At 37.0% G+C, this 19240-nt stretch overlaps 1 protein-coding gene and 1 long non-coding RNA gene across 3 annotated transcripts in view; both read right to left on the bottom strand.

The window, feature by feature from the left end:
- Nucleotides 1-960: 960 nt before the first annotated feature.
- gtpbp8 (GTP binding protein 8) lies at nt 961-7740 on the bottom strand. 2 transcript variants are annotated; one of them, XM_007552302.2, is made up of 8 exons: nt 7556-7740; nt 6489-6687; nt 6256-6409; nt 4755-4853; nt 4101-4231; nt 3686-3785; nt 1905-2023; nt 961-1166 (listed from the first exon to the last, which is right to left on the bottom strand). In XM_007552302.2, exons 2-8 carry the CDS (start codon nt 6656-6658, stop codon nt 1076-1078), a joined length of 864 nt encoding a protein of 287 aa, XP_007552364.1. In that variant the 5' UTR covers nt 6659-6687; nt 7556-7740; the 3' UTR covers nt 961-1075. The 2 variants fall into 2 exon arrangements, with proteins under 2 accessions (XP_007552364.1, XP_016527054.1); XM_016671568.1 differs by having other exon boundaries at nt 7540-7740.
- A 6730-nt stretch (nt 7741-14470) lies between these two features.
- LOC107836274 (uncharacterized) overlaps nt 14471-19240 on the bottom strand; it is a 7755-nt gene continuing 2985 nt past the window's right edge. The window contains exon 2 of the long non-coding RNA XR_001662154.1: nt 14471-14878. This is a non-coding gene — a long non-coding RNA (uncharacterized LOC107836274). The remainder of the gene's footprint in view (nt 14879-19240) is intronic.

A 19240-nucleotide genomic window follows, 5' to 3' on the forward strand; every position in this document is an offset into this window, starting at 1 on the left:
TTGGATCTCCTGCACAACTGTAAATCTACAACAATAGTGACAGATTTCTGCTGATTGATAAAATAAATGAACCAACCAAGAAAGCTGCTGGTTGAGAGAAAATGGAAAGAGAGGTGAAAGATATAAAACTGAAGGATGGAAGTTTTTATTCAGTCTGTAAAAGTGTAACAGATAACAATATGTCTTAATGGTTTTAACTTCTTTTGTTTACTATTGTTACGTAACGAGTTGCCTGCACTATACGACTTTTATGTGGTCGTATAAAGCTTATGAAACACATAACTTAATCCCTGAATGGTAATAGGATTTTATTTTACACATTACTTCGAGGTAAAGTGCTTAGTTTTCATCTTAACTGGTTTTATGAACATTATTTAAAAGCAGCATATGTTTTCCTAGTTTTTTTGACATTGGCTGCTAAGATGTGAAATACTGAACCTGCCTCTGCTTTGCATAAATAAGAGAACCTTGGTGTCTGGGTTAAACATTAAAAAGGTTTACTGTGATGCATGTTGCATTTTATTTCATCCAGTCTTTAACCGCAGCATTTCACCAACATCAGCTAAAATATGATTATGTGCTTAACCTCCGATCCAACAGGGCGGAGAATGAAAAACAGATGTTTCTATTTGGAGAAACCTGCACTTTGTATCCTCGAGAAACTCACAAAGTTATAAAACACAAGGGGAAGCTTACGCAGCATAATAAAAAAAACAGAGCAACAACTAAAATAACATTTGATGATATAATTTTTGAATATTAAATGATTGATAATGTGATGAGTTACTCAGTACTTGTGTAGACTTTTTTTACTAAATACTTTTTTACTCTTGGACACTTTTTACTTTTACTTGAGTACAATTTGTGGGTTCTCTACCCACCGCTGATTGTAACTGACAGGACATTAATAAGATTTTAAATTCAAGAAAATGTGAAAAACAATCCATCAAATACCAAACGTAACATTTAAAGATTTTATTAGAAAGAAGCAGCAGCAGACATGTATAATTTATGAACAGATAACAGGAAAAACCCTCTGCACTGATTCCTCTTCAGTGAAACTCTCTGGTGTTTATCAGCTTTTTGAAGTCTCCTTCAGACTGATGCTTCCTGTTACATGAGCAATGAAGCATCTCAGCAGGTGGATTCCCCAATAATTAACAGAGCTGTGAGAAAAGAAAGGAATGAAAAGTTCAGTCTTAATGTTAACTTATTAAGTCATTTTCAGGAACTCAGAAGGTGGAACCCTGAAGTGGGTAAGTGCAGCACCAGGACAGTTTACGGTGAACACATACATTCAGAAAATCTATATTTTGAAAAAACACAATTAAATATCCAAAATGAGTGAAATTTATGACCATTATGAATTGAATCTAAGACTTTTATCGCAATAGAAATGTACAAATTCGTCCAGAAAAACAGATTAAGTAATCCTGGTAAGACAACTTTTGATTAACATATTTAGGCAAACTTCCTTTTTTAAATTAATTTAAGTCATTTTAAGTCCGTAATTTTAGATACATGAATTTAAGACTTTTTAAAGATGCGTGGAAACCCTCATATCCTGGATAGTTCCACCATCTTACCCCCTGCATCATTCAATCAAACCCTAATGCATCCTGTGCCATTTATGAGGCATTATCTGTGCCCTTTGACCTTCTGATTGGCTGTCAGATGTTCCAGTAACTGTCTGATGACAACACTTATTCTACCTGGAGGACATTCCAGACCTGACTCCCCATCGCTGGTCTGCATGTCGACCAAATTACATTCTGCATGTTTATTAAAAATCCAAATGTAAATTTTGCAGAACTGATGAACATCTTTAGTAGTTTTACTAATGTTTGCAGCAGCTGAGAAGTGTGTGTGTGTGTGTGTGAGAGGAGAGAAAGTAAAAGCATCACCTGATCAGAAAAGGCTGGGGGAAGCAGCTGCTGGTCTGAGTTTTAATCACATCCTGCAGATTCAGCAGGTTCGTCAGCAGCGCCCCCTGTCCACATTTGTCTATCTTCGTCACCACCATCTAAACCGAAACATGTTCAGCGCTTTAGACTTTTAAAATCTTCCAAAAAAATACAACATTCGCTCTTCAAAATGAAAAAATTAGTCAGGCAATAATAACAGATTAACATTTAAATTAAAAATAATGAAAGTTTGCTGTAAAAACAAACAATATTTTAACTTTTTAATTAATTACAATTTCCTTCTAAGACAAAATAAGTCCTTGATATTTTTAATAATTCTATTAGCTTTCAGTTATTTGATGTTAACAATATTTTGTGCACTTGCACTGGCTTCCCACTAGATGGCAGAGTATGCAGTGATAAAGTCAACGAAGTCGCCCCAAATACTGCTGTACAATATAGATAACATTTAATTATTGATTATGATTAATATGCATTTTAATTGCATGAATGTTCAACTCCTGACATATAATATCTGACTAAACCCGGAATCAAAGCGATCTTTTGCAGCTGTAGAGCATAACAAAGTGGCTTCCATTAGAAACTGGTGGAGTGAATCTGCAGGAATGATGTTAAAACTTGTTGGCGTCCATATTCTCCATCACTGCTTCGTCTAACTGCGTCCTGCTGCCGACCCAATCTGTCGCAGAGCTTAATAACCTGACAGCGTGAATAATTGAACGCTGACTCCCTCCAGAGTGCCGGTGCTTCGTTTTTCTGTCGCAGCGGGGCGGTTCTGGATGTTTTTAAATAGCTGAGTGGGAACATTCAGCATTAATTCACTGTGGACAGGATGAGCATCTGGGAGAAGGACGAGTGGAAGACAAAAAGGAGGGAAAAACGGGTTAAAGCCCCATGAAACGCTGCAAGGCCCAACATCGGACAGTTCGGACTCTGGTGTTTCCAGAGATGGTTTATGGATTTTTATGGATCAGTTCTGGATGCAAATCTTTTATGATCTCTGTATTAGAGTGAAACACAGCTATGTCAGACTGGAAGAACCAGTCTTGGTTCTGTTGGGCCTCAGCACAGCATTTGACTCTGTTGGCCACAGTTTAAGAGCTGAGTCGTACTCTCTGGACCAGTACTGGACTGGTTTGAGTCTTCTTTCTGTCAACAGGTAACTTCTCATCGGAACGGACTTAAATCTCATGTGGGGCACCGCAAGGTTCAATCCTGGGGCCCCTCCTGTTTAATATCTACATGCTCCCACTAGCTCAGGTTATAACAAGCAGTAAGTTACCATAGCTACAGATGACACACAGCTCTACATTACAATATAAACGGGTGACAATGAACACACTGAAGTCGATGTTTAAGCAATAAATGTGTAGAGGTGCCATAATTTTCTCCAGATGAACAGAAACAAAGTTGAAGTTATTATATTTGGACCTAAAGAGGAGCAATGTAGAGTTTAGAAATTAACAATCAGGCCTGAAATCTGGGTGCAATGATGAACTCTGACCTGAACCTGCAGAGCCACATAAAGACAGTTACAAAGTCGGCCTTTGATCCATATTAACTGGAATACTGATCAATGTATTTTATATTTTCTTGATGATGGTATTTGATAAAATGTTTATTGCTTGTTTCATAATTGGTTATTGTAATAGGTTTTATGGTTTATGCTGAAATGTGTTTTGCAAATAAACTTATGATGGAGCTAAATGTTAGATATTTGTTTAATTTAACTCCAAAAGATGAAAACCTGAGATTTTTACCACATAAGGACATCTGGTCTCCTCACACATCTCCAGGGCGATCCGGTCGGCTTTCTGCAGACCAACACTGCCGTCCACCAACAGGAATGTCCTGGCTAGACTGGAAGAAACCAGACATCCACAAATTCATCACATCACTCACCAGACATAAAATAAAAATACGGCTCTTCACTGATGAATTCTCAAATCACTTCTTTCAGGAAATAAAAAGCAAATCCAAATAAATTCTCACAACATAAACAGCAATGAGCTGCAGCTGAACGTGAGAAGCTTAGCAGCACCACCTGGTGGATAAAACCACGAATACCGAGTGAAATAAAATGTCTACCGCAGCAGAGTGAGCAGAAGCAAAGAATAAAAGATCTCAGCTTTGTTTGACACAATACTTGGATGTACATGTTAGACCAGCACTTACTTTTCCCTGGTGTAAAGATAAGGCTCCACCATGTCAACAAAGTCTCTGGGCGCTCTGTGTCCGTAACCTGGCATGTCCACCAAGGTGAACGCTTTGCCCACTTTGAAGAAGTTCATCTTCTTGGTGTGGCCCTGAAGGAGGGAGAACAAAATGAAAGCTCAAAATAAGAGGTTCGCTTCATTTTATTACAGCAGCAATTTTTTACTTAATGAGTTTTTTATGAGTTTTATTTTGGTGTTTTTGTGATGTAAAGTGCCTTGTTGCTGAAATGTGCTAATAAACGTGGTTGATTGACTGATGGATTAAAAAACATTGGCAGTTCATGATTGAAACAATGACACTGTTGACAGGATAACCACTGTGTGTTTTTTTAAAAGCTTTCTGTGAAATAAAAATATGACAAATTTAGACCTTTATATTATGGAAAGATGGTCGACCCTCCGGATACAAGAGAAAACTCTGTTTTTTAAGAAAATGTCCGCTTAGCAAGTAATCATTTGATTAATTAGCAGATCGATACTTTGCATTAGTTCAGAGTCAAATGATCAACCTTGTAATTCTCAGCAGTTATTGCCGGACAGAAGTAATCAACCTGTCTGAACGAAACAAAGGGAAGCTGAAAGGTTCAGGGTGAAGTTCCTCCGACGTACTCACTGGAGTTTTGGAGACTCGGACTTCCACCTCCGGAGTCAGGGAAAACAGAGCTTTGATGAGCGACGACTTCCCCACGTTGCTCCTGCCGATGAAACACACCTGAAAACACAAACTGAGGTAAATCACTTCAACTCTGTGCTGAATCCCAACAATGCTCCCATCAGAGCACCGTCTCTGGACGCGTCTCAGACTCATCCGTCTCGCCGACAGCTGGCAGACGGATGGAGCGGGAACCGACCCGGCATGCTGTCCGGTCTGAACGGTGCTAAATCTGCACATTTATCATCAGCTGCCTGCGCCTGCTTACTAATGCATGAGGCTGCAGCGACTGGAGAGATATTATGGTAGATTTTTACAGACTTGCTCTATATTTCAAGAGGATAGGGGGACATTTCGCTCTTCTTTTCTTCGGCAGTCCATCTACGCTGGTTTTCATTCTCTGACATAATCTGCAGTTTCACTGATTTTATATAAAAAATGTTATTTACAGAATTCAATAAGAAAAAGAAATCCTGGAACTGGATTATTATTATGTTATAAGACAGGCTGAAAGTCACATCAGTAACTGGTGTAAAGATATCTCCACTAATCACAACGTTAAAATGTGACCAAAATACAATTTTTTTGTTTTTACTGAAATGTGCGAAGGCATATTACAGCCGCTCTATATCTAAAAAAAGAGACATTTTTGCAAAAATGTCTCAGGAATTTTCTAAAACAACAGGGAAATTTCTGAGTTTGAAAAGTTGAAAATTTGCTAGAAAAACTCCAAGATTTTTGAGAACAAAATCTTTGAGAAAAAACAGAAATTTCTGAGTTTGGAAAGACAAAAAAAATATATTAGAAAAATCTGAAGTTTTTAGATTAATCTTAGAAATGAAATGTTCTAGAAAAAACTTTTCTGAGTTTCAACAGTTGAACATTTAAAAAAAAATGTTCTCAAATTTGTGAAATTCATCTCAAAATTTGAGTTTTTCTAACAGATTTTAGTCTTTTAAAACTCATAAATGTTCAGAGTTTTTTCCCCAAGAATTTCTGAGATTAATCTCAGAATTTGAGTTTTTTGGCAGAAACTTTAGAAGCTGCAGTTTCCAAGCTTCAGAGCTTCTGCCTCACAGAGCAGGCGTCCCTACAAATCCCCCACTCAGCTCCTGTAGACTAGCCAGCAGCAACTAGCAAACACAAGGTGCAACTGTGCATCTGCTAATCTCTTTATACGAGCTAAAAACGTTCTTGAAGAGGAGTGATATGATGACTTCCTGAAGGCGGAGTTTTAGAAAAAGCAGAAGTTTTTAAAGAGACAGACACCCAATTTCAAGGTGCTAAATTAGGAAGTAAAATTTCTTTTAAGTCATATTTGATATATACAGCATTTTTATAACAACTGAAGGTAACACAGTTACTTGACTAGGCTATAAGATGGCACTTTGTGCTTAGAAAACACATAAAGCTGCTCAGATAAAGGTTGATAGAGTTAAAAACGCTGAGGCGGCGTGCCAACCTCTGGCTGTTTCAGAGCGGGAACGTGGTCCATCCTCTCTGCAGAGACATAGTAATCAATCCGGTGAGACGGTGAAGAACAGAAGAGCTTCTCTGCCTCCATCATGTCCTCCACAGAGGGATGAAACAGCTGAAATGGCATCCTGTCCACTGACCTGAAAAATGACTCTGATTAACAAACATCACCCAGCAGAAAGTTTGGGTTGAATGTATCACAGAAAATCATCCCAGCACCTGTCCAGGTACGCCTCCAGGCCGCTGAAAGGGTACAGCAGGCTCTGCATCTTCTTAGGAGGAAGTGAGGTTGCTTTTCGAAGTGAGGACAGTTTGTGGACGTGTCGACTGGCGAGGTGAACTGGAGCTCTGGACCGAAGCCGCAGAGTGACCTGGAGACACAACGTCATCCTTAGCTGACCTCAGATCTGCCTGCAAGCTGAGGAAACACACACAGATCAGTGTTTACAAGTCAGTCACAATAAAAGTCAGGCTCAAATTTAGTATTTGATGCCATTAGTACATTTTTATTAAACAATCAAAGTGTCTTTCCTCATCACATCCAAGCAAAAATAAGTAGAATATTTAAACCATCCAGATTCTGGTAGACTTTAATTTATCCAACAACAATCAATCAACTAAATTAACTGACATTTCTTTGAAGACTTTGAACAATATTAACTCCAGCGCCAGGTGATCTGATGTTCAGATTTACACCTGCTAACTGTAGCAGGTTCTGAGACTCTTCTGACACAAAATAATGCTTTTTTTTTATAAGATTACAGATCTACATTGTTTTTTACAAATGATTTTCATAAGTGCCGTTATTAGGTTCAGTCCTTATCATACATGAAAAATATTCCTTTTTTTCTGAATTGTGTGTTATTTTAGCCAGACAGTAGCAGAAAGTTTCAGTAACACTGATTACAGTGAAAAAAATTAGGACGTTGTAATTTCTGATAAATTTAATATCTACCTGAATAGATTATGTAATTAGCTTGAAAATCTAGTATATTTTTGTCGATTTTAAGGTTTAATTTTACCCTGATTTCACACAAACACGTCTATAAGTGACTAATTAGTTAAGTAGTAAATTTCTACGCCACGTGTTTAAAGTATAGCACCGTTACATTTTGAAAAGCTTCTCTCATCTCTTATTGTTCTGTTAGATCTCCTTTATTCTAACATAGCAATGTCAGAATAACATAATAACAGAAAACAACAACAAAAACCCCACCATTAAATCCCTTATTCGAACAGTTTGGTAACAAAACACAGATAATATACACACCGAAGCAAAAACTTACGACTGAAAGCCTTTGTTCCATAAAAAAGATAAACTCCCTTATCGATATTTGTCCCTCTTTATGTCATGATTCAATAACAACAAAAAAAGAACAAAAGTGTTTTTATAGCATGTAGTTTTCACTCTTCCTGCCATTACTGCTCCATGTTTACAAATGACTCTTCTTCGTCGCTTATTGGCCGGTAGCTCCTTACCGCCACCTACTGGTCCAAAGTGATAACGCACCTTAAAGAAAGTTAAATCCCCATGAAAAACCGATGTATTCTATTCAAGTGACCAGCTAAAAAAGAGAAAAAGTAAAAAGCAAAAAAATAAATAAAAAAATAAAAAAATAAAAAAATAAGTAAATAATTAATAAATAAAATTAAATAGATACATCACTCAATCTTACCTTAATTAAATGAGTTTTCTTGTCTCAAAATTTCTTCTGATTCTAATACATGGTTTTTATCATCTTAAAACATATCGACTCTATGTCTACAGCATAGGGTATATGATTTTAGAAGCTGTTTAACAAGAATGTCTAATTTATAGCATCACAATTTGAATAGGACAGAATAGAAACAGCTTTTATTGCCCCACAAAGGGGACATTTAACAGCAGCAACAGATATAAAAGTTCAGACAAAAAGATTCTGTGTTAAAAACAATATATATAAAAAAATAATGTTAACAAGAATACAAGATTGACATGTTTTACAATGTCTTGCTAAAGTAGTTATAACCGTTTTGTCATATTATAAACACATTCAATTTATTTGGCTTTTATGTGACACAGTGAAAGAAAACAATGGAAACATGTGAAATGAAAGACAAAGGAATCTGAAAAGTGCGGTGTGCACCAAATCCAGAGTTTGTTGGGGAAAAGTTTCACATTCCAGCAGGAAAATGACCCTAAACATCCAACCAAAGTTACACTGGAATGGTTTACGCCCAAGTTTATACAGATGTCTAGTCAAAGTCCAGACCTGAGCTTGAAATCTTTTGTAAAATTTTTTATTAAGGAACACTTCAAGTCTAGTTTTAAAAGTAGACACCAAAATGACATCAAGGTTCTCCACATTTGTAAATTAATCCCTATTACTTTTTATTAGTGCAGTCTGACATTAACTCGGAGGCAGATAAGGTTTTTCTGACTCTTATGGAAGAGGAATAGTGCCATAATTTTTTTAAAAACTTTTTTCTCCATTTCTGACTTCTCACTTTTGAACTCAGAATTTTGACTTTCTCTCAGAATTGTGAAAATTTTCTTAGAATTTTGGCATTTTTTTCCCCTCAGTATTATGATTTTTTTCCCTCAGAATAAAAACATTTTTCTTAAAATTTTATAATTTTCTTCTCAGAATTCAGAATTTAAACTTTGACTTTTTCCTCAGAATTCTGACTTTAATCTCAGAATTCTGTTTTCTCAGCACCAAGGGGTGAAAACTAGAAAAATCCATGTTCTGAAAAAAGGACACAAGATTGTTTTAAAATAAATATAAGAAAATATTTAGAAAACACACAGAAGCTGAGTGTGTTTGAGTCATGATGCTTTTTTTTTAATCTATTTTTTAAGCACATATTCTTTTAAAGAAATATGAAGGAAAAAACAAACTTGCTTACAGATTTTTCCCACCTGTCTCTCATGTATTTAGCCAAACTGAGACCAAGTGATGAAATCTTTGCTCTAATCTAACATGGTGTGGGTCTTTAGAGCCTAATCTACGACGGGAGTCCTCTTTTAGATCCCGCTCCATCCTTCATGTTGATGCATGGCTGCAGGAGCGGGCAGAAGCATTCCGGCCATCCCGTTTTCTGGAACGTGAGCCGCTCCCATCCTGGGGAAAGGTACCGCCCCGTCCCAGACGGCCTCCATCACCCGCTCTCTGGGGATTATAGAGGATTATAACGCTGACGTGGAAGAGGAGGGCCCCAAAGAAATGTCTCCATAAATCTGGTTATAGGAGGTGGCAGAGATAGGAGCAGCTGCTGACGTCCTTCCTCCTCTGGATTCCTTCACTCTGAATCTACCAGAAAAATTATCATTTTCAACAATAATTCCCTCCTTCCCACTCATTTTCTCCCAAGCATCGTCATTATTTTCTCTTAATATCTATCCTGTTTTATCAATAGCTGGTGCAGATTTTAAAGCAGGGGTGCTCAACGTGCGGCTCAGGGGCCATTTGTGGCCCTCAGAATATGTTGATCACATCTTAAGAATTGGTTTGCAAGTTGAAAATAATGTTAGGACAAAATTTTCCTTTATGCAAGACATTTAAAGGAGATAAAATGCAAATCACAAAGTATTCGTCTTGATTTTTGCTTTAATTTAATTTACTTTTAAGTTATAACAGGAAACAAAAACCTCCAGTGACTTTTACTAAAATACAGATTTAATATATTAAACTTCACAGACTAAAGCAAAAGTGAGAAAATCCTGTTTTTGTTGCTGGAAAGACAAGAAAAGGAAGATCGAGAAAAACATAATCAACCTGAAAACTTTAGAAAATAGTTTGCCTGTTTATTTTTATTTTAAATCTACAATAATTTATGCATCACTTGTCTACAGAAATCTGAGTGCTTTGCTTATTTAATTAAAATATTGTGGGAGGATTAGGTGCATACTAATATAAAAAAAAAATAAAATATGAGAATAAACTCAAACTAACATGAGAATAAAGTTGTAATAACTTTATTCTCATAAATAAAACCATAGACTTTATTTATGACTTTACTCTCATAATTTAATTTTTTACAGGCTTACTTTTTACTTCTATTAAAACAATACATTTTTTAACGAGAATAAAGTTGAAATAATGAGAATAAGATCAAAATAAAATGAGAATTAAGTCATAATATTATTAGAATAAAGTTGTAGTATTTTTGACTTTATTCTCATCATTTTAATATTTAATGCACAATTTTTTAAATATTTATTTTCTTAGTGTGGCTCGTAATTTAGCTGTTACAGACCAAAAAAAAATACATAATTTTTGCGATTATAATTAAAAAGAAAAACACAAAAAGTTTCTAAAGTAATTTCATCTTGACATTTTTTGGTCTCCAGACCAAAAAGTTTGAACGTCACAGTTTTAACAGATATAACTGATGTAATTCGTAAAAACGTCCACATGGTGGCGGTGCAGCCCACTAAAAACATTCCCGATGCATTGAATATCCGCCTTCCGAACTTTGTGCCAGTTCCTCCTGCTGCTCCGCTTTTATGACCTGAAGTGATTCATGGTATGTTCACTGAACAAATTAATTCACAGATAAGCTGTTGCAGCTCTCATATCCTTTGGAAACACAGTCACACCGAACGGCATTATGTCACACCATATGACATTTTCACCAGTTAAGCTAATTTATTAGCAAACTACGAGCAGCTAGCCGGTAGTTAGCTCATAATTAGAAATATAGCAACGATTATTTTTAAGAATTAAGTGAACTCTGAATGAATTGTCAAATTTTGATTTAAATAAAGCCACACAAAACATTGAGCACTATCGGTGGTGTTGGATTCAAAAGTTTTTTGTCAAAAATAAAAAGGATGAGAATATAAAACAGTTATTGTTGGTCCTTTTTGTCCTCGGGATGTCCAAATTATTGGCATTTTATAATATTTAATAGTGTCACACAACATGCAGAATTGGTTAGTAACAAGTTACATTTACTCAATAACATTTACTTGAGTAACTTTTTAAAAGTATTTTTAAGAGTATTTTTAAGTAACTTTTTTCTTGAAGTATCGCTGCTCATATTCAGTTTCATAAGTTTTTGAAAGAAACTTGCTTGGAAAATTTTACTTTTGTCTGACTTTATTTATTTTTTAAACTATTTTAATGTTTGTCCTTAAAATACCAAAATTCACACTTAACTTTATATTTTAGTAAATGTCGTGTAATTTTTAAATATTAAATTATTGATCATTAGATCAGTGACTAAGTACTTGAGTACACTTTTTACCAAATACTTTTTTACTCTTGAGTAATTTCTTGGACGGCTACTTTTTACTTTAACTTGAGTAAAAATATGTAAGTACTTTTACTTACTTAATTACAGTTTTTGGGTATTCTGCCCACCTCTGACAACCATTTTGCACACAAAATGTAATTTAGTCAGAACTTGTTGAGACATCAACACTTCATATGGCTTTTGGTGATACCATATTAATTTATATGCATTGGAAAACTGTCAAATATTTAAAAGCTATTTGGAAAATAATCTGTTTCCTGTGCTGGACATGTCACTGCATATGACACTTGTGATGTTTGGAGCTAAACATAATAATTAAATTATTGATCATTAGATCAGTGACTAATAATTTTGGGTATTATTGTCAGAGGAACAACATTTAATATATATTTAAAAAAAAACATTTTTAACAGTTTTGTCAACTAGAAAACATGTGGCTCAGATGAAGTGACATGTTCGAATGAAACCAGGGGAGCAGAAAGAAAGCAGTAGAGGTGATTTAGCAAATTAAAGTCTTTGAGCTACATTAGTTTCCCCATTTTTATTGTCTGACAGCAGGGGGAACCTGCAGCCTTTTTCTTCTCTGTCTACTGTTTACGAGGCTTTTAGCACCACAGGAGCACGGATGAAACCTTTAAACCCCCACGTCAGCGAGGTTTTTAAAAGGCACTTGTGTGAGAAACGAGACAGTGAGGGATTTATGGCCGGGCAGATAAATGAGGGACAGGAAGGAGGCGGAGGGCGGCCGTACATGGGAGCTCTCCCACGACTCCAGCAGCCCATCCTTCACCGCGAGCCGCGGGATCAAATGCCAAACCGATCAATCGTCCAGCAAGCAGACATCTGCAGCACGGGCCGTGATGGCATTTACCTCCGCAGGGGGGCATATTGATGAAATAAGAAGAGATATCAGCCCCGCAAACAAGCTGCACAGCATTAAGCATCATCTCCATCTTTGTTTTTGTTGCTTTTCTCTTTGTTTTTCATTGTGGGATTCACTCTCTTTAAAAAAACAAGAAATTAATTAAAAGTAAAAAAAAATCAAATCATTTAATATTTATACATGACATCATCAGAGGAACCAAATTGTAAATTAGGTGGAATTTTTGGTATTTTAAGGACAAAAATGACAATAATTCACAGAATCAGGCAAAAGTAAAATAAATAAATAAATTTGAAATAATATTTATTCGATATAAACCTTATGAATCTTCAACAGAAACTGCAGTGTGTGTGTCTGGTGAATTCTGGTTAAAACATGTTTTTCACTCAGTGGGCAAAAAATCAATTATACTAAAGTAAAAGTAGAGATATGTCACAATAAAACTACTCAAGTACGTAAAAAAAACTCCTAAAAGTAATTATTTTAGTAAATGTAACTAACTACCCAACTCTGGTTGTTCCAGATTTCACCATGTCAGATCAGACGTTTTTTTAAAAGCCGTCCAGCTGCTGCCACCCACACATGCCTCCACAAAAGCATCAACGATGATAATCAGCGAATCATCACAGCGCTGGACCTGTGTGACCTTCTGAACCATTAAGCAGTTCATTTACATGCTAACCAGTGATGCGCTGCTCCACCCCCACGCCCAGCCTCTGATACCTCCCCCCGCCGCCTGACAGCGCCACAATGACCCCCGCCCCGCTCCTCCCTTTCTGTTGGCCCTGCAGGATGAAGTGCAGAGGAGTTTATCAAGCCGAGAGGTCGACCCGTCAGCGCGCCTCACGCAGACACCCCGGGCTGTCACGCTCGCTTGCCGGCAGGACGGCCGGAGTCTGAGGCCGGATTGGTTCTGCAGTCCATCTGGCTGAGCTGAAGGCTGTCAGGAGCTACACCTGTGGAAAACATCCTCCGTCTCTGCAGCACAAAAACACCAAATCCTGACAACTAGTTCTCTACTGCAAACATGTCAGTTCAATGGACCAAGATATAGGAGCTTGTTTTAAGCAAATAATCCATTAATATTGATGAGGAAATAATGGTTCCACTGGCAGATTATTTCACTTGTAATATGGGAAAAATGTCATATTATATGTGAGTTAATCTGCTGGTGGATCTAGGAATTTTAAATCTATATTCAATTGACCTAAAACGAGCTTCAATATCTTGCTCAAAAGTTACATGTAAACTATTTTTGTCGTATTTCAAAATGTTTTCACTAAGAATTAGACCAAAAATACTTGGTAAAATTTGGTGTTTTTGCAGTGGAGGGCACCCTGCTGTTTCACACTGTAAAAAGTCAAAATCTTACCAAGTATTATGGTCTAGTTTCTAATGGAAATAAGCTGACAGTGGAACTAGTAGTTTTTCATCAATATTAAGGAATCATTGACTTAAAAGAAACTCTTCTATCTAGCTGAAAAGTTACTTTTAAGTCAGTTTTTATCTTGTTTTAGGTATAAGTAAGATATTTCCATTAAACTATACCAAAAATACTTGATAAAATTTGATGGTTTTACAGTGTAGGGACCGTTCCTTCATTCCATCCTGCAAAACCACCAAATATTACAAATAATTTACAGTTCAAACATCTCAGTTCAATTGAAATAAGACAAAAATAACTTAAAATCAACTTTTCAGCAGATAACTGAGCTTGTTTTAAGTTAATATTGCTGAGAAAATCCATTGGTTGATTATTTCACATAAGATATTTTTTCCATCTTATAAGTGAAACAATTTGCCAGCAAAATTATAATTTTTCATCACTCAGAGCTTTTTTGCATAGATGAAGTTTTGGAGTTCATCTTTTCATCTTATCATACTAAAACTAAATTTTGTGACAAATAAAAAAGTGGATTAGTTAATTGCTGCTGTTTGTGGCACAATGCATTGAGGGATACCTTTCTGGGCAATCCCCTCTCTCACATGAACTAAAGTTAATTTTTACAACGTTTGGACCTCAAAAGGGCGTCAACTTATTTAAATCAAGTGTAAAAAATGAGATAAATCCCAAAAATTCACCAGATCAAGTTTATTTGAGTGTTACCAAACCTTAACCAAAGTAAAGTTATTTTCACTCATCCTTTTTAATTAAATTAAATGTTACAATTTACAGTGAAGCTGCAGCTGGAACTCAAACATACATCAAAGTTGGAAAGCGGCTTTGCAGCTTTTAATGAGACGTGCGAGCAGCATAAATCAGGAGCTGGTCTCACCGTTTCCGTTCTTCTGCTCTTCCTTAAGCATCTCCCATGAATACAGCATAAATATTTTGGCAGGTGCCTCTTGGAGGGACATTACAGCACAAGCACCGAGGGATATCGATTTTCCTTTTAACAGCCAAGAACCTTGGCTTCGAGTGGCATCAATACGTGGAGGAAGAGGAGGGAGAGCAGGGAGGGATGACCTTGAGTCAGGAAGCAATCTGGATAAACAAGACAGCGGGAAGAAAATAAAACTCTGAGGCCAACATGGCGGAGAAACCCAGGGGTCACGTACACAAAAACGCTTGAAACACGGAATAAAAATGTACGGTGGAATCTGCAGGAAAAATAAAAACACAATATCCTGTGATTGAAATTTAATCTATACTGTACACTGTCTTTTAAATTAATATATTTATTTTGGTTTATTTACTTTTTTCCCCCTGAAAGTCTGTGCCAAAAAAATCAACCTATTTAATTGAAACCTACCAATTTTCACAAAAGCATTGGTCAAATTATTTAAAAAATATTTAGCAAAATACACAGAAAGTCACTAAATAAATAAATTAAGTATTTTTGAATTAACTTGAATTGAAATCTTATGGAATTTTATATAATTTATTAAGCTTAGAAGAAATTTTAAAAATTTAGTTTAATCAAATAGTAAGTGCTGGACATATGGCTGAAAAACTTCTCACAATATAAACATTTCTTATCAGTCAATATCAATAACTACTGATTAGTTTTTTTTTTTAAATATGGAATTTTTGTTTATTTTTAAGCAGTTATGAGGAGCAGAGGCGAAACCTTAAACTGCTGCTGTGGAAGTTACACAGCAGGTCGTTGCTAGGTAACCAAAGTTACTCAGCAGGTCGTTGCTAGGTAACCAAAGCTACTCAGCAGGTCGTTGCTAGGTAACTAAAGAATGAGTCAGTTGATTCCACCAACCTAGCTTAGCTCGCTGTGAGAGACTGAGCAGCTAAAGTCTTTCCTCTGCCTACATCTCCCAGAATGCTGTGCAGTTCTGTATCGGAGTTCATGAATATCTCAGATATTGAAATTTGAATATTCTATCAGATTTATTATCTATTGATATTGATAAAAAAGGGGATTGGAAATTACTGAAAAAGTTATGAAACACCAGAAAGAAAAAAGAAATGAACGTAGAAGGTTAAAACAAATTATGCAGGACAACCAAGAAGATTTGGAAACAGTGGAAATGACGCGTAGAAATAAATTCACTGAAAAATGAAATTTACCTTAAGAATATTTGAGAAGGAAAAACATTCAAAGTAGCCACTGAGTTAGAAAAACAGAAAGATGTACAACTATTTAGTTTGGGATTTTCTTAGAGAATCTGATGGTTTGAGTAGAGAACCTCTCATTCCATGTGGTTGTGGTCACGGTTCACACAGTTTAGGATTTATTTTATCGTTTATGTTTCCTCACTGTTGGGGAAGATCCCTGACAGATAACAGAAATCATAAAAAGTAATCCTCCTCATTTACTGCCTTCAAAGAGGAGGTGAGCATGAACCTAAAGGAGGTTCATAAAACGAAACCTTCAACACACCAGCAACGATAAATTCAAGTGTAAAACATTTTAGACCCCAGGAGTGGAGGTCCCAGCAAATTTCCCCAGGATCAGACTGCAATGCTTAAAAGTAATGAAAGAAACCCCCAAAAACAAAACAAAGCAGCAATAATGCAAATAGAATATCAGATCATAAAAAGTTAAGTTTTTACAATGGCCCGGTCAAAGTACAGACCTCAACCTGATTGAAATGTTGTGGAAGGACCCTTACAAACTCACAGAAACAGAAATATCATACAAATGCGAATGCCAATTGCACCGGAGACCATTCCAAAAGCAGGAAGTGAGCTGCAGCAGGGCATTCTGGGTAAATACAAGCAAAACAAATAGTCTGTTCCAGAAGCACGAGCCGTACCAGCTAATTTGCTCATGTGCTAAAAGAAATACTTCCAGAAAGGGTATTTTTGTTCCCTTCTTCTTTTTGGATGTCATTTTAATTATAAAAATATATGACATAAAGTGAATCATAAGAAACAAAGACAAAAACAGTTTAACTGCATTTAGCAAGAAAATCAAGAGCATATGCTGGTGTACAATAACCAAACGAGAGAAAAAACAGATTCGTAAATTAGTGTTTCCCATGAACACTAAATTAAAGATAAAGGTATTTTTTATCCACCACAGGGCACATTGACTGTTTGCTTCAACCTAACAGTATTTTGTTAGCTAGTAGCTAGACTAGACAATATGAGATACATGCTAACAGTTCTGTGAGTCCAACACACAATTCTACTTCTAAGCTTTGAACTAATTATGGCAATTATTCTTCATTAAGAGCATTTTAACATTGTCTAGGTCAATAGGTTTTCTTATAACAGGTAATATGTTAATGCATATAAATAAACGGTACAGATCATGCAGTTACACACGCAAATCTAGAGCTAGCACGAGAAATAACTGGTGGTCTTTTACCAAAGACAAAAGAGAAATCCTACAACCGCTAAAATCTGACGCCACCCCATTTTTGTTTACATTTTGTGACAAAAGCATTTTTCATGTCATTTCCTCCAGTGGTTTTTGGTGCAGCGCCCCCACAGGCGAGGAGGGGAACACATTTTTCAAATTGTTTTGATTGTTAAACACAGTGCAGAGTGAAAGAGAACTGGGCCAGCCGCAAATGAAATAAATGTTTCAATCTTGGTCCCCAATCAAACTGAATCTACCGGACTATCAGGTGTGAAAACTCCCTGAAAGTAAGACTATTTGATAAAAGCTGGTTTTGAACTTCTGGAACTTGAGAAATGACCTCGGGTTCAGAGACAGTTGAACCATTTAACCCGGTCCAAAAACTGTCTGCAACAGTTTTAAAAGACGAGCCTGAAAGCTGCGTTGTGTCTGCAGCTCTAGATGACCTAAATGTACACACTTCCAGACTTCTTATCCCCTTCATGTGAGCTTGTTTCTTCATCAGCGTGGCGCTGAAATGCGAGCGCAGCGGCGTGCGTTCACGCCCGTCCTCCGCTGGTTATCAGCTCAGCAGCTGTGGGAGGTAAACTTCAGATTTATTAGGTCAGGTTTGAGGATTAAGACCGCTCCGAACCACTGCCACTTCCAGCGCCGTCGTTCCTCTGCTGCTCCCTCACACACACACACACACACACACACACACACACACACACACACACACACACACACAATCACAATCCCCTTTGTGTTTCTGTCTTTCTCTCTTTCATTCCACAGAGATGATTTATTTTGTTCCTCCCTTCTCCTCCTGCAGTCTTCATCCGCCCTCGAGGTCAGCGCCGAGCTCCATCACTCTGTCTGGATTCTTAATCCCCACACTGGAGACGCCCGTGCCAATACAGAAGAATAACAGATTAAAAAACACATCTCAGGCCCCCGAATGTCTCCCGTTTCTCTCCCTCTCCTCTGTCCTCACAACAGATAAGTGGAAAAATAAACTCGGGGAGGCTAAGCCGGAGTGGAGAGGCGAGTCATCGACCCGGGGATGACAGAGAAGCTTCCAGCGCAGTGGTTAATGAAGGTGATGCAGCAAAGCAAGGCCCTCTGCAGAGACTCCTTCCTTTGAGTTATAACACCAAAGCTTTGTGAGGCGACCTGAATGCAAGCAGGATACTTTCCACTTGGCTGCAATTGTCTAAGAAAGAAATATGGCTGACCCTGAGGCTTAAATATAAGCAGCAGCAAGAAACCAAAAGGAGGTTTATTGTTAACTTGTCCTCTGAAGTCAATGGAAGTATTATGGGTGATGTACACAGAGAACAAAAGGGAGGAAAGAAAAAAAAATATCTTCAAACTGTAATTCTCAGAGAAGCACTGATCCAAGACCAGCTTTCTGTAGCTTCTCCTGGTGTCTGCATGGCTTTACAGCCCAACCAGCAACCTTCAATAAAACCTTCTGCAGGCCTTTGTGAGGAGACAAAGCAGGGGGTGTGGGACAACTACAGGGGGGATAATGGCTGTGTCAGTTTCAGACTGCTGTCCTCATAAAAACGGAACCAGGAGGAGACCGAAGAATGTGGATATGTGTGTGTGTACACACACACACACACACACACACACACACACACACACACACACACACACACACACACACACAGGCAGGCAGGCATGGTGTTGTCAATATGGCAGCTTTTCTACTGCACCGCCCTTGACATTCCAACCCAAGGGGAATCATGTCCTTTACTGTTCAAAAATCAGTCATTTTGAATTTATTCTGAGGTTTATGTGGAAGATTCTGCTTTCAACCTTCAGTTTTAATCAGAAATGACTCAATTAATCACTCTGCCATGACTTACTGTACTTCTAAAATAAGTCAAATAAAACATATGGCCCAGCAGAGTCTGAATAAATATCTAACTTTACAGTTAAATACAGCAAAATATAAAAAAAGTCCAATTCAATCATGTTTTTTTCGTTCATATTAATGAATGTTTATCAGGGAGTTCCACAAGGCTGTATTGTTGGTCCCTTTCAGAAAATGAACGAGGAGGAGCCTGAAGAATGTAAATATCTGTATACACACA

Source organism: Poecilia formosa, unplaced genomic scaffold (assembly GCF_000485575.1).
Source record: "Poecilia formosa unplaced genomic scaffold, Poecilia_formosa-5.1.2 Scaffold47, whole genome shotgun sequence".
NCBI lineage: Eukaryota > Metazoa > Chordata > Actinopteri > Cyprinodontiformes > Poeciliidae > Poecilia > Poecilia formosa.

Coding starts and splice junctions, on each gene's coding strand:
- gtpbp8 (XM_007552302.2), bottom strand. CDS start 6,658: ATGACGTTGTGTCTCCAGGTCACTCTGCGGCTTCGGTCCAGAGCTCCA. Junction 6,410..6,488: donor CTGGAGGCGTACCTGGACAG/GTGCTGGGATGA, acceptor GTCATTTTTCAG/GTCAGTGGACAGGATGCCAT. Junction 3,786..4,100: donor TATCTTTACACCAGGGAAAA/GTAAGTGCTGGT, acceptor GGTTTCTTCCAG/TCTAGCCAGGACATTCCTGT.